This window comes from Triplophysa dalaica, chromosome 16 (genome assembly GCF_015846415.1).
Source record: "Triplophysa dalaica isolate WHDGS20190420 chromosome 16, ASM1584641v1, whole genome shotgun sequence".
NCBI classification, from domain to species: Eukaryota; Metazoa; Chordata; class Actinopteri; order Cypriniformes; family Nemacheilidae; genus Triplophysa; species Triplophysa dalaica.
This window is the reverse complement of record NC_079557.1, coordinates 12,025,769-12,038,791: the sequence shown is the minus strand read 5'-3', so window position 1 is coordinate 12,038,791 and position 13,023 is coordinate 12,025,769. Positions and strand designations below refer to the sequence as shown.

General features: G+C 38.3%; 1 protein-coding gene across 6 annotated transcripts in view; it reads right to left on the bottom strand.

Moving 5' to 3' along the window:
• mbnl3 (muscleblind-like splicing regulator 3) overlaps positions 1-13,023 on the bottom strand; it is a 38,267-nt gene that overhangs the window by 7,390 nt on the left and 17,854 nt on the right. For 2 of the 6 annotated variants that reach the window (XM_056769970.1, XM_056769971.1), the window contains exons 3-6: positions 11,692-11,856; positions 11,395-11,595; positions 10,924-11,157; positions 4,607-4,757 (exon numbers count right to left, since the gene is read on the bottom strand). In XM_056769970.1, the coding sequence (XP_056625948.1) occupies positions 4,607-4,757; positions 10,924-11,157; positions 11,395-11,595; positions 11,692-11,856 (751 nt within the window). Of the gene's footprint in view, positions 1-1,481; positions 1,577-2,447; positions 2,556-3,484; positions 3,521-4,606; positions 4,758-10,923; positions 11,158-11,394; positions 11,596-11,691; positions 11,857-13,023 lie in introns of all 6 variants that reach the window. The other 4 variants (XM_056769968.1, XM_056769967.1, XM_056769969.1 and 1 more) reach the window with 4 other exon arrangements.

Here is a 13,023-nt window from a genome sequence, read left to right as displayed (position 1 = left end):
CTGCTCATTCAAATCCATTGTGTGATTTTGAAATATTTGATAAAATAATAGGACACATATATTGGAATAATATTTAATAGAATAAATAGAATATTTATTTAATAATTTGCGATTTTTAAACTGTGTTAAAATACTTAAAAATTAAAGAAATATATGACTAGTCACGAGATTAGTTATGAGGCATGAAAGACCCAATAAGACGTATCATCAAATTAATCGTTTTATTATTATTACTATTATAATCAAATTGTCATCATATTTCAAATTTCTGCTTTTCTTTTACAAGCTTGTTTGGTTTTAATTTAGCGAAATAAACTCGAATAATTAATAGTTTTATCTCACGAACCGTTTCACTTCAGAATATATTTACTAACCACTAACTTGCTTTTTGGAGCTTTTAAGGTAAAACTAAACGTTCAAATGCCAAGAACAGGCAATTTGGTTAAAGCATTTGTAAATATAATGTCATATGTGACCCTGGATCACAAAACCAGACTAAAGTAACACGGGAACATTTTTGGTAAAACCCAAAAATACATTGTATGGGTCAAAATGATTTATTTTATGCTCAAAATCATTAGGATCTTAAGTAAAGATCCCGTTCCGTGAAGATATTTAGAAAATGTCCTACCCTAAATTTACAAAAACTTTATTTCTGTGAGTGGATGGCCTGCTACAATGCCTCCGATTAACAACATCAAGGCAATTTTCTCAAAATTTCGAAAAAAAAAAATTTGACCCTCAGATTCCAGAGTTTTTAACGGTTGTATATCTACCATACAGTATATAGTGCTATCCTAATAAACCATACATCAATAGAAAGCTTAATTATTCAGCTTTCTGATGATGTAAAAATCTCAATTTCCATTTTTTTTGTGTAATATTTAACCTTGCCTGTCAAAATGATGCACAGCATCCGGATTACCATGTGTTATTAGTTTTGAGCAGTTTTTATCTGTGAATATCAGACCTACGAATGTAGCCATTGGCCAATCAAAATCAAGTATTCCAGAGCACCACGTAAAATAACAAGGAAATATAACATCAGTTTGTGTTCAACTGATAAAAGTCACAAACATATGGGACAGTATGAGAGTGAGTAAATCATGAGAGAATTGTCATATTTGGGTGAACTGTTCCTTTAAATGTAGTGGTTTGCTCTCTAACACACGGTGACAACGCTAACAGAGAGTAAAACAGATGTAAACACAGACACGGTGGAACTGGGACATTGTGCTAAAGAAGTAAAGAGGCTCCTCATTGGTCCACAGAGAACTCGATGACTCAAAGATTATCATTTTCTACTATTTTGGATGAGAAAGCATTTGTATAAAAACTGGTTACACAATTACTTACTCACATAAAACATTACGTATAATATTTCGATCTTAAAGTCATGAAAACTTTCAGGCTATCGTCTATGGACCAGAGTCGGACGCCTCACAGCTGTATAAAGGAAAGGCCAAAATGAAGGGGCAAACCTGGTTGGAGGTGGCTGATTCAGCAAAAGGAACATTGGTGACTGGGGTCGTAGCCGACGAAACAGTGGAAGTGGTGGCACCGTGCATCATGGGAACTTTTTTCAGGCGATTCAGACAAGAAACAAGGGAAGGGGTGGAGGGGAGGAGGAATGTTATGAGTACCATGACATAATACGCCAGAGGAATAGGCTGAGTCATGGCAACTACGTTTTCATGTTCTGCAAAGATGATGTCTTCACTCGAGAACAAACATGCAAACAAAACTTAAAAACATACCATTTTATTCCTTTGTGTTTTAGCTTCAAGAGTTTTATCTGATTACAGTTAGACTGAGATAAAACCATATAGCAACTTCTCATGGGCAAAACAAAAACATGGTCATCATCAAAATCATCACTCCGATCAGACAATCTGAGTGTTATATTTTGATGTTGGCCCCAGACCATAAAAGTAAACAAGAACAGCAAGGAATGCACAAACATAATACATTCCCATTCAAATAAATAATATGACACTTCTTTGGTGTTTTTTGAGATAACCTGATTTTTGGAAATCATTAATAAATTGAATTTAGGATCTATTAGAATCGAATATCATATAGAAAGATAAAGGTCATATTACATGGAAAACTGCAAATGAATACAGCATGATATGTGTACAGAATTGACACTGAAGATGTCAAATAATGGCAAAAGAATTAAAAATACAGACATGCTCACAGGCACACACTGGCACGCTCACTGGTTGGGCTTGTGCTTCACTCACTGGTTGTAATGTCCTGACAGAACTGATTTCAATGTTACCCAGCTAAATTAAGGTCATTAACGGACAAATCGGACAGCTGTATATACTGGACGCCTATGGCCACAGAATTATTGTAGGAATTTGTAGAAGGGTATTTTATGCTTTCTAAACAGGAACAGAATGTGTGTGCATGTAGCGAGGGGACCTAGGCTCTACCCTCACCAGTATGTCCAGGCCCTGACAGGTAACGGCTTTGGGGGGCCCTGCAGCCGGTCCAGTCCCGCCTCTCCCAGCGGCCCTCTGTCATGTGGCCTGGGGGTTTGAAAAGGCCTATAATAGATTTAAGGGAGTGAGGTAGAGGAGAGGATAAAGAAGAAAAGGGCAAAAAGAAAAAGGAACCAGTCTTAATGAGTCACGCTGAAGGCTTTAGCCTGGATTGTGCCCTCACTGTGCCGTCAGTTCCAAACGCAAAAACCGCACACACTCACGCATGCACAAACTCATACAACATCACACAAAGAGCCACAAAAATGAGCAAATGATAAGAAGCCGTGAAAGTTTGGGTGTAACACGGAAACAGACAGGAGAGGATCAAAGCTCTAGCTTGACAGACTCGACCAATAATGAAAATCACTGTAGTGAAAATCTTTTAATGTCGGGTAATAAAATAAATATAAAAAGGAGTTTCTTCAACTATAGACACATCAGGACATTAAAATTTCTGAAATAATGAACAATCCCTTAAATTGTTGTGGACACACATTAATATTTTTGCTATTTAAAAATAAGAAATGCTTGTTGTTTAATATCATTATGTGGTGAAAGTGACAATGATGGAAATGACATTTGAAACATTTGGGGAAGAAACAAATTTGACTCTTTTGTCTTCCTAAGGCTACTTTAAAGGCTGATATTTTGTGTTTCCAAATTGTAAAACATAAAATATTTCCCACAATTGATCAAAATCACAGTTGACATTTTTTTTTTTATATATACTTTAGGAATATTGATATTAAACTTATTTACATTTCACATATTTGATAAAGTATGCACCTCAAAGAATAATGTCTCTTTAGGAAATATAATGAACTGATATTATTATTTTAAACAAAATATAATTGTATATCTGTAGTGAAGAAAACACAATATATGACAGTGCCGGCCCTCTGCAGTTAGTCATGGATCACCCTCCGGTCTGTCACACATCTTACATGCTGCTGTATGATAACCTGATCCAGAGAGTCCTGGAAGTGACCTACCAATACCTCCTGATGGAGTCATGCAGAACACGGAGCCTGCAGCACCATGCAAGAGCCCAGGAGAAGAGAGGCCGAGGTGGATGAGGGTTGGTAGAGATGAGAAGGGAGAAGGGGGAGTGAATGGATCAGTGAAAGCAGCATGAGAACAAGACAAAACAACTTCAGAGTTAGTGACACACAGCGAGAGAGCGATGATCATCATAATGGGCAACGTGGTGAGATGGAGACACTGATACAATGCAGAGACAAACAGGAAATGAATCACACTGCTAAAAAGGTCCTCATCTGGAGAGGTTTTTAGCCTGGATGCCAATTTGTTGTTGTGTTCATGTCTGTCTCATCGGCTAATAATCAACTGTTCGGACCGAAACTTGCTTTTTACACAACATGTAAATCACGATTAAAGTGATAGTTCACCATTCATCATTTACTCAAACCTCTTTTCATTTCAAACCTCTATGACTTTCTTTCTTCTGCAGAACACCAGAGAAGATATTTTGAAGAATGTTGGTAACTGACCAATGGCGGGACCCATTCGCTTCTGTTATATGGACACAAAACCAATGCAAGTGAATGGCTACCGCTGTTGTTCGGTTACCAACATTCTTCAAAATATCTTCTCTGGTGTTCCACAGAATAAAGATGGATGAACTATCCCTTTAAAACTAACAGACCAGATCTCATGAAGTCTTTAAAACTGGGCTCTAAAACTAGTTTAGAACCTAACTATTCTTCTCTTAAATCCTCTTTATATGTTGCAGGAGGATTTCTGCTACAATTACTTGTGAAATCTAATGCTAACTAGGCCTAACAGATTAGCTACCCTGACAAAACAGTGCACACAGTGCATTTCAGGATGAGAGAAGCTAATGCTCAGGTGCATGAGGAGACAACGAGGGACCGTATGTGTCATGGGACTAATTAGCATGACACGTGCACAGGTGAACTATAGAGAGGAAAAGAGAGCAAGTGGGTTTACAGAGAAAAAGATGGCAAGCAGAAAAGTGCTCATATCCTCTTCTAGCCAGGCACTTTGTCTTTACAGTGCTGTATGTATGCAAGCCATTGCAGGAACGATAGGAATCAAGTTATACGTTTTATCTTTTGCCTGCACGGGCTCACCTGTAGGAATGAATGCTGGCTGCTGCAGCTGCATGCTGGCCAAAGCCTGCTGGTAGTGGAACATGCTGGGGTTGAAGATGGCAGCCGCACCGTTGGTCTTCTCCAGGGTCGGTCTCTTTGGTAGCTGTTGCATGGCTCCTGGTGGCAGAGCCTGATGTGATAAAGACGACAAAGAAGAAAAAATAAAGAGCACATATAGGAAGATGAAGGAAGGGGAGAGGAGCATTACAAATGCAACAATTATTTTTTTATGGAAATTCTTAAGAATCCACTCCAATTTTGCCATTTTCTGCATGTATTGTGGTCATTTCATTCTAGTGTCTGTTAAAATCAAACAAAGGTAGAAAGCTCAGGAGTGAAATAATAACTGAGAGTGTGCCAAAATACATGAAAACATGGTTTTCTATTAAATATTATTCTTTTTTAATCTTCCTAAATACAAAAAGATGTGTATTGTGTTGTTTGAGACATTGGTCTAGTTTTTTTTAAAGATTTCATTATAAATGCAAGATTTAAACAAATAATTAGGACTGTCAAACGATTAATTGCGATTAATCGACATCCAGAATGAATGTTTGTGTTTACATAAAATGTTTATGTATTTATAATACATATGTAGGAAGTTTATAATTTTTTTAAATATGCGTTTACAAATACAAAATGAATATGCACAATACACAGAGATTTATAAAAGTATAAATGCAAACTTTTATTCTGGATGCGATTGATCGCGATTAATCGTTTGACAGCCCTAAAAATAATACATGAAATAGATGAACACTGAAACTGGGCATGCTTCTGGACAAGTGTTTACATCTTGGGAAGTGGTATTTGTGTAAAAAAACATCTCCTTCTTATTCTGACCTGTTTGTCCCGTGTCATCTTTTGACAATAAACGCAATAAAAACCTTTACACCACACCTAATTTTACCATGCCTATACAATTTACAATTACTAATAGCATTTTTTGATGTGGAGTCTCTAAATGTGATATTTTCCATTTATGTTTTATTATGTGTTTTCCTCTGACTGTGCAGGTCTCTTCCTCTCCACCTATCTGTACTGATTTAAAGGGCATCAGCCAGTGTGTGCGACCTTGAAAGGGAAAGAAGCTGAAACTGAGGTGAGGCAGCTTATCTGCCTCTGATAATTAAACCCAGAATGCTCAGAAGTGCAGATGAAGGCACGGCGAGGAGGATGTATGACTGTCTTCTCCTCTGTAACTCTGTCTGTATACTGATATGCAAGCCGATAAGAGAAAGGTCAACAGGAAAAAGGATATCTGTGATTTACTGAACTAAAGGATTATGGGTAAGCAGTCCGATCTCATGATTAACATGTGAACTCAATCTCATAATGTGTTCTACTGTATAGAGCTCAACAGTCGGGTTGCAGAGATAAAAATCCTATCCCTAATCTATTTTAAGCAGACACAAACGTAGTTCTGATATATATTCTGTTATAATTTTCCATATTATAATGACTCAAAGAATGATCTTTAGTCTGATTGGTCAATCAGTGAATTCTGCTGTCAAATAGTAAATACTGTTAGGACAAAAAAGGCACTTTCCATCTTGTACTTTTATAATTGTAATGTTTTTTTATTTCCTCCCTTCAAATCAGATTTTGTAAAGTTGGAAGCTAGTTTGTTTAACTCTTTATTGCAAAATTATATGAAAATGCATATTGAGGAAATGTAAAATGTGCTACTGAAACCCAGGCTGCTGTGCAAGTGTCTGTGGTCACTATTGCATTCCATATTAATTCAGTTTTATTTTACATCGAAGCAAATTATCCTTTCAAGCAGAGGTTGTGGCACATGCAAATTAGCAATTAGAAAAGAGCAAATAACTTTTAAAAAGAAACAAAAAAAGGGTGAAAGGCTAATGTACTAGATTGAAAGCTGGCAGCAGGCCACGCTTCAGAGGACGAGCTGAGGGCTTCGTGAGTGAGCAGTGACTACATGGCGATGGCAAACCAGCGGACGACAGTGGACGCAAAAGGACAAGAGAATGAGCCGTGAAGGAACAGATGCAGCTGAGGTTAGAGAATGCTGGGTAATAAGCTCACAGGAAAACAATGAGAGCTGTGAGGATGTAAAGACAATCAGGCAGTGTTTGAAAAGAATGACAGCATGAAGCGAGAGGGAGTCAAATAAAATCAACATATGATAACGCCTCGGGCAAATCAGGTGACTGCTTGAAGCAGGGGAGCAGGTTTTTCATAAGGTCTTCTCCACATTTGTGCACTGTAAATAAAGCTTTGTAAAAATTGTGACATGATGAGACTTGTGTGCTGGGTAGATGTTGAAAAATCTAGGCCCGGTTTCACAGACAAGGCTTAGCTTAAACCAGGACTATGCCTTAGTTGAATTAGCATATTAAGTCGCTTTTAATTTTTTTTAAAAAAAGAAACATTACTGGAGTAAATCTTAAGACAAAACAATGGCACTGATTTAAAGATATGTTAGGGCAAATTATTTTCAGTTTAGTCAGCTCAAACATTTATTTTAGTCCAGGATTAGTCTTAAGCCTTGTTTGTGAAACCCGGCTCATAAAGATGTCTAAATATTAAAGGGGAAAAGGAATTCTGTTCACTCATTGCTCTGAATGTGTTTGACTTTCTATTCTGTGGAGCACAATAGGACAAAAGGATGTGCTGGTGTAATCTAAAGAATGACGACTAGAGCTTTCAAGCTTCATAAAAGATTCAAAGTACCATAATAGTATCATTAAAAGGGTCCATACGACTCATTTGGATTATTCCAAGTCTTCTGTGTGAGAAGAGCAAAATGTTAGTTGTTTTTTCATGAAGTAATATAAACCACATGTATTATACTTCTGCTTGAAGTTCAAAAGCCTTATTTTTGAAATTGCTGGAAAAATATGGCAACTACAGACTTCTATCTGATCTTCACATGAAGTCACAATTGATTGAAATTTTGAGTAAATTGTTCCTTTAAAGAGAAATTCAGTGTGGTAAGCTTGGGTAAATAGCTGTTAGCTAATGGTATTTCTGTTGGAATCAATTGCTTGTATTTTCCTCTATTATCTTTTTCACTTCTGTACTCCAACCAATCACAGAGTCACAGTCTTCATACATCACACAAGAGACAAAGAGCTCGCCTACACACACACACACGCACGCATGCACACGCACAGCACACACACACACACTCAGGGAGGGATCTGAATTATTTAACACACTCCTAAACCTCACATTGAAGGTGTATGGACAGTGAGTTATAAATACATACACCTTCATCTGACACTAGCAAAGCTTATTGAAAATGGGGTTGTGGTCAAAGCTCAGTTCCCTGTAAGGTTACTGGTTCAGGCCCTGAAGGATGTGCCATCACCATCATGCACTCGTAAGCAGAGCACTCAGGTCTCTCCACAGGGACTGTCCCTGAAGTAATCGTATCGGAAATCATCAAATAAAATTACTGCTTGCTTACTAAAATGTCCAAGTATGAGTTTCAAAATGACCAGGGTTATACGTATCAGTACAATAGTCAAATCATGACACATTTGAACCCCCTATTGAGAAAAACAACAACATTGAGAGTTCTCCAGATCTCTTTTTTAAGTAAAAAGGAAAATTTTCCACTTGAAAAGAATTTGTAAAATGTTTTTGTTGCTTTCACTCAGCAAGATCTTCATGTTGGATCTTTCATGTGTTCACAATTTGGCACAGCCATAGTCACATGGTCAAGTGTCCCATATAAAAAATGTACAGACACAGATATTTAATAAGTTTTCTTTTTTAAACTACTTCTATTAAAAAACAGTTCATGGCATGTAAACAGCAACAGAACACTGCTATGCAAAATCAAAAACAATCAGCTATGGGTGACGCCAAAGACCCACTAGGGAAGTCGGCACACTCGGTGGCCATGTTTACAACGCCTCCGGGAAGCTATTTTAGTCACACAAGACAGATATCTCAAAAAAAGCTGGCTAAAGACAACAATTAAATCACAAATTTCTGATCATCACTTCAATAAATAAAAAATTGGATGTACCATAAATTTTGATTAAGCTTAAATTGTGCCAAAACACATTTTTTCAAGGTCGCTTTAGCTAATGGACATTCGCACAGTTCGGCAAGTGCCAGACCGTACAAAGCCCCTCCCCAGAGAATCATCGAGTGAGGAATGGCTCTTTTTGCTGGAAGGCGGGACTTCCTTGATTAGAGCAGCCATATTGAGCGTTGCATTTCCCTCCATTCATAGTAAAGGCATTAAGGCATCTTGTTGATATCTATTATGTTTGGTGGTGAACAGTGAGACAGTAACTCAGAGAAGACATCATGATAGACCCCTTATAGACGTCACGCTTACGTCACTGCATCAGCTGGAGGCAAAACAAAGGGAAAGCAGGAGGCGGCCAATACAAATCAGTGCAGATTCGCTACATAAGGAGTTTAAAATTGTATCTTGTTGTGTTGTTTAGTGGCACAATCGACAGAATATTTTAACACACAACGTTACCTGCTGTCATTGGCAGACAAAAACACTGACAACAGGTGAAGTTAAACAAAATAAAATGAGCGGACTAAAAAGTAACGATAATAAAAAATGCCCGTGTTTAAATAAAAATGTCGGTGTGGATTATGATTTGGGTATGTCCAAAAATATCACACATATGCCCACCTAATCAGAAACTGCCGAACAAGGTTATTTTTCACGTAGCGTTAACTTTTTAATGCATTAGGGTATGCTAGCTAACTTTGTTAGTTATACAACTAGCCATTAACTATTGGCCATAAACTAAACATAAAGGAGACTGTTTGTCATCTCTTTTTCTTTAGTAGTCACAAGTGCATTAGCATAAAGGGAGAGGGAACAGTGAGATGGCTCATGTTATTTGCAGGTTTGTGTTTAAGTAAATGACGTTTGCCATGGTTAGTACATGCAGGCATCTATAGATGTTACGTTCTCAGTTTATCTTTACTATACACGCTTGGTTTCTCTGTCTGGTAGGTGTAGATGTCAGAGCACTTAATTGGAGGTAATCCTATCAGTTTGTCCCTGGATCCATTGAGTTAGCATGTACAAGGTTGTCAGGTTCCTTGCGTTAAAGTTAACTGTAACAACCGCATTGGAAGTCGCTACTGTTAGAAGCCAAACGTGTATCAATGCAGCTTTCATGAAGAATAATCACTAAAAGCCTTTAGGTCTCACGGGTTGTTTGAGATATGTGCACGCACAGAGAGTCAAGAGCACAAGATACTAAACGAAGTCCTCTTTCACGCCTTCTTACCCCGAAACGGACATATAAACAGAAAATAATGTCGAAACTCAGTCATATTAACAAGAAACCTTGTAAAGGTATTCAGTTTCGTCACCAAACAGTTGGGAAACAAACACATGTGTGTTCCAGTATATTACGCAAGCTCTTAAAGGGGAAGCAGCATAATAAAGATCTCTGTTTATAATGTTCATCAAACAACAAATGACGCGCCCAAAAACACTCAGTGATATTAAAGGAATTGTCTTATATGAGTTGTAAAGGAAGATAGGATAAAAATAAAAGGAAGAAAGCAGCTTTAAAAAAGATGTGCTGTAAACATGGTGTTAAAAGAGAGTTTACATATAAAATACAAATAATTAAATCATAAACAATGATTTGTATTAATTTCTAATTGATTTATTAATGTATAAAATACATTTTAATGAAGTTTTAGTGATACGTTTTTCTTTCTCACCCCATGACTCTGGTGATGCCAAATTAAGGGCTGGTGCAACCAACTGAATAACTTGGTAGCACCAATGCCACCTCTCTGAAGTGTTAGTCTAGAGCCCTGAATGTGCTACCTAGCATTAGTAATGCGGTCAAGGGGATCTTTCTTCCTCCATCTAAGCTCTGCCCAAAAAAATGTGTCGCAATGTTTACTAGCAGAAAAGGCACCAATAGTCTAAAGCAGTATTCCACTTTCCAAATGTAGGTCTTCATGTGCTTTACATATTTTAGGAGTTCAAACTTGACACAGTTGTATCAAGAAACGCAACAAACAGCACAAGATATAACATCTGTCTGAATGTGTTTGGCTATAACATGGATAAATTAAGTATGCAGCATTTGCCGAGATAACAGCTGGAGCACAACTTGCTATACTAAAGCATCACCGCTAAGAATGTCTGTAAAATGACGTCTTGCCCCACTCTTTATGGTTTCATAAAAACAACTACAACACAATCAGTACATGGACACACAGAAAGGTGGGTCATAGAGGTAATGCGTGTCACACTATTTGTTATAATGGGAGAATTAGGGCTTGTGATGTCAACGTAATGGGACCTCTGCGTGACTCACCATGGCAGCAGCGTTCTGGCTGGCCTGGTGCTGTGCCGCCTTTATCCGGGCCTGCAAGTGAGCCGGGGGATGAAAGTACTTGCATTTGTCGCGAGTGCAGCGGCCCTTGATGTAATCCATGCAAACAATGACCGAGTTCTCGCTGCCATCCACCATGGCGGCTTCCATCGGGTGGGCATAGCGACAGTCATTCTCCCCCCGTGTGCAGTTTCCTCGCTGGAATTCTCGACAGACCTGGGAAGAGGACGGAAGATGTTTGAAACTACAGTCAGATTAAAATTGCAGTTATTAGCCAAAATAAGAAATACTTTAAATATGTTCAATATCTAAATTAGTCAGGCAGTTTTCTTTTTTGACACATATTGTAAGACTGAACAGAGCGCCCAGGACTCTTCCAATAACAAAAGTGATATTTTCCCCTAACAAAAACCATTAAAATCAAGATCAAGAGAAATTCATTTCGTTCAACACCTCAAGCTTGTCTGTGCGAACATGTTTCTGCGATGAGTTTCCGTTGCCCATGGCGATGCCGGTGGGGCTCCCCGGGACCAGCACGGGGGCACTGGGCAGAAGTTCGGGCATGAGGCTGATGCCCGGGCTCATGTGACTCAGGTACGGGCTGAAAGCCATGCTCGGACTGTTGGCCAATGACTGTGTTGCTGGGAAAGAGGTCTGGATGAAAGAGACAGAAGAACAATATCGGATCATAAAGCCAACAGACACAGCAATGATTCAAATGTTATTGGTTTCTAAAAAAAGTGATCTTACTATGGGCTGCAGCTGAGCTCCAGGCAACATAAACTGCATCTGCTGGGCCAGCATGGCGGCGGCGGTCTTCTGCTGGATTAGGTTGTTCCTGCCGTTTATCTCCAGCTGGGTCTTCAGATGAGGTGGGGGATGCAGGTACTTGCAGTTATCACGTGTACAACGTCCCTAGTTGGGTTGAAGAGGGAGACACAGAAAGACAGAGATATTAAATGCAATGAATCTCGGCATCCTAAACGATCATAGACTTTGTAACAGGAAGGGGTTACGTGATTGAGAGGATAAATGAAATGGAAATCCCTTGATATTTGACTGTGCCGATTTCAGCTTTCTACAACAACGGAAATATCCAAAAACGCATTGAATAAAAAATAAAAAAAATCTCAAGAGCAGCAGAAATGTTTTTACAAAGGTGTGAGTTAAGAAGGAAACGGCTCTATGTGGGCTAAAGAAATGACAGTGCTTGGGGACAAATCGAAAGATTTTCACTACTTCCAAATGAATTGAAAGTGACAGGCCTTATTTTCTGTCTGTTTGGCTTTCTGCATCTACAATCTGCCCGTCTGTACAGCGTCTGGCTTTTCATAGAGCTTTCATGATAGTTTAACACGTTCGCACTTCAAATGGGTCAGACATATACCATGATGCTCATCATCCAGCTTTCTGAGCAACAGACACGGTTAAACAGACACACCTAATGATCTCGAGCGAGGTCGATTAGCAGCGAGACAAACTCAATGAACCTGCAAGGTAACGTCATTAGTTCTGCAATGCGAAAGACACCATGATAACCCTGTTGGGAAAGATTAAGCTCCCTCATTCCTACAGTTACATACTACTGCAGTCGCGTTTAATTCCATCAATGCATCATGGGATTGGAGTTCATTGCCTTTAAATCAACTTTCTTTCATATTTCTAAAGAAAAAAAAAAGTGGGAGAAGCAAATTTGATACCAAGTAGGGTTGACGTGATATCAGATTTCCATGACACGATTATTGTGTCCAAATGAATTAGCAAAAACGATATAACCTCGATATGTATTTAAAAAGTGTTTAAACTGATGCTTATAAGATAAATCTTTAATTTAGTTAGTTTTTATTTTCTCTTTTTGGTAAATGAATCACTTTAAAATATGAAATCAAGGAGATCGACAGTTTGTAACCATTGTGGTTCTTTGGAGTTCCTCAGAGATTACGTATTTTTGTAGGCCAAGCCGGAAGTTAGCGACGCCCTGGTTCCCTTAACCATAAGCCTATGCATGTTTCCCATAGACCTTTGGAAGATTCCAAAAAAGATCTGTGATTTACAAATGTTCATGATGTTTACATGATTTGA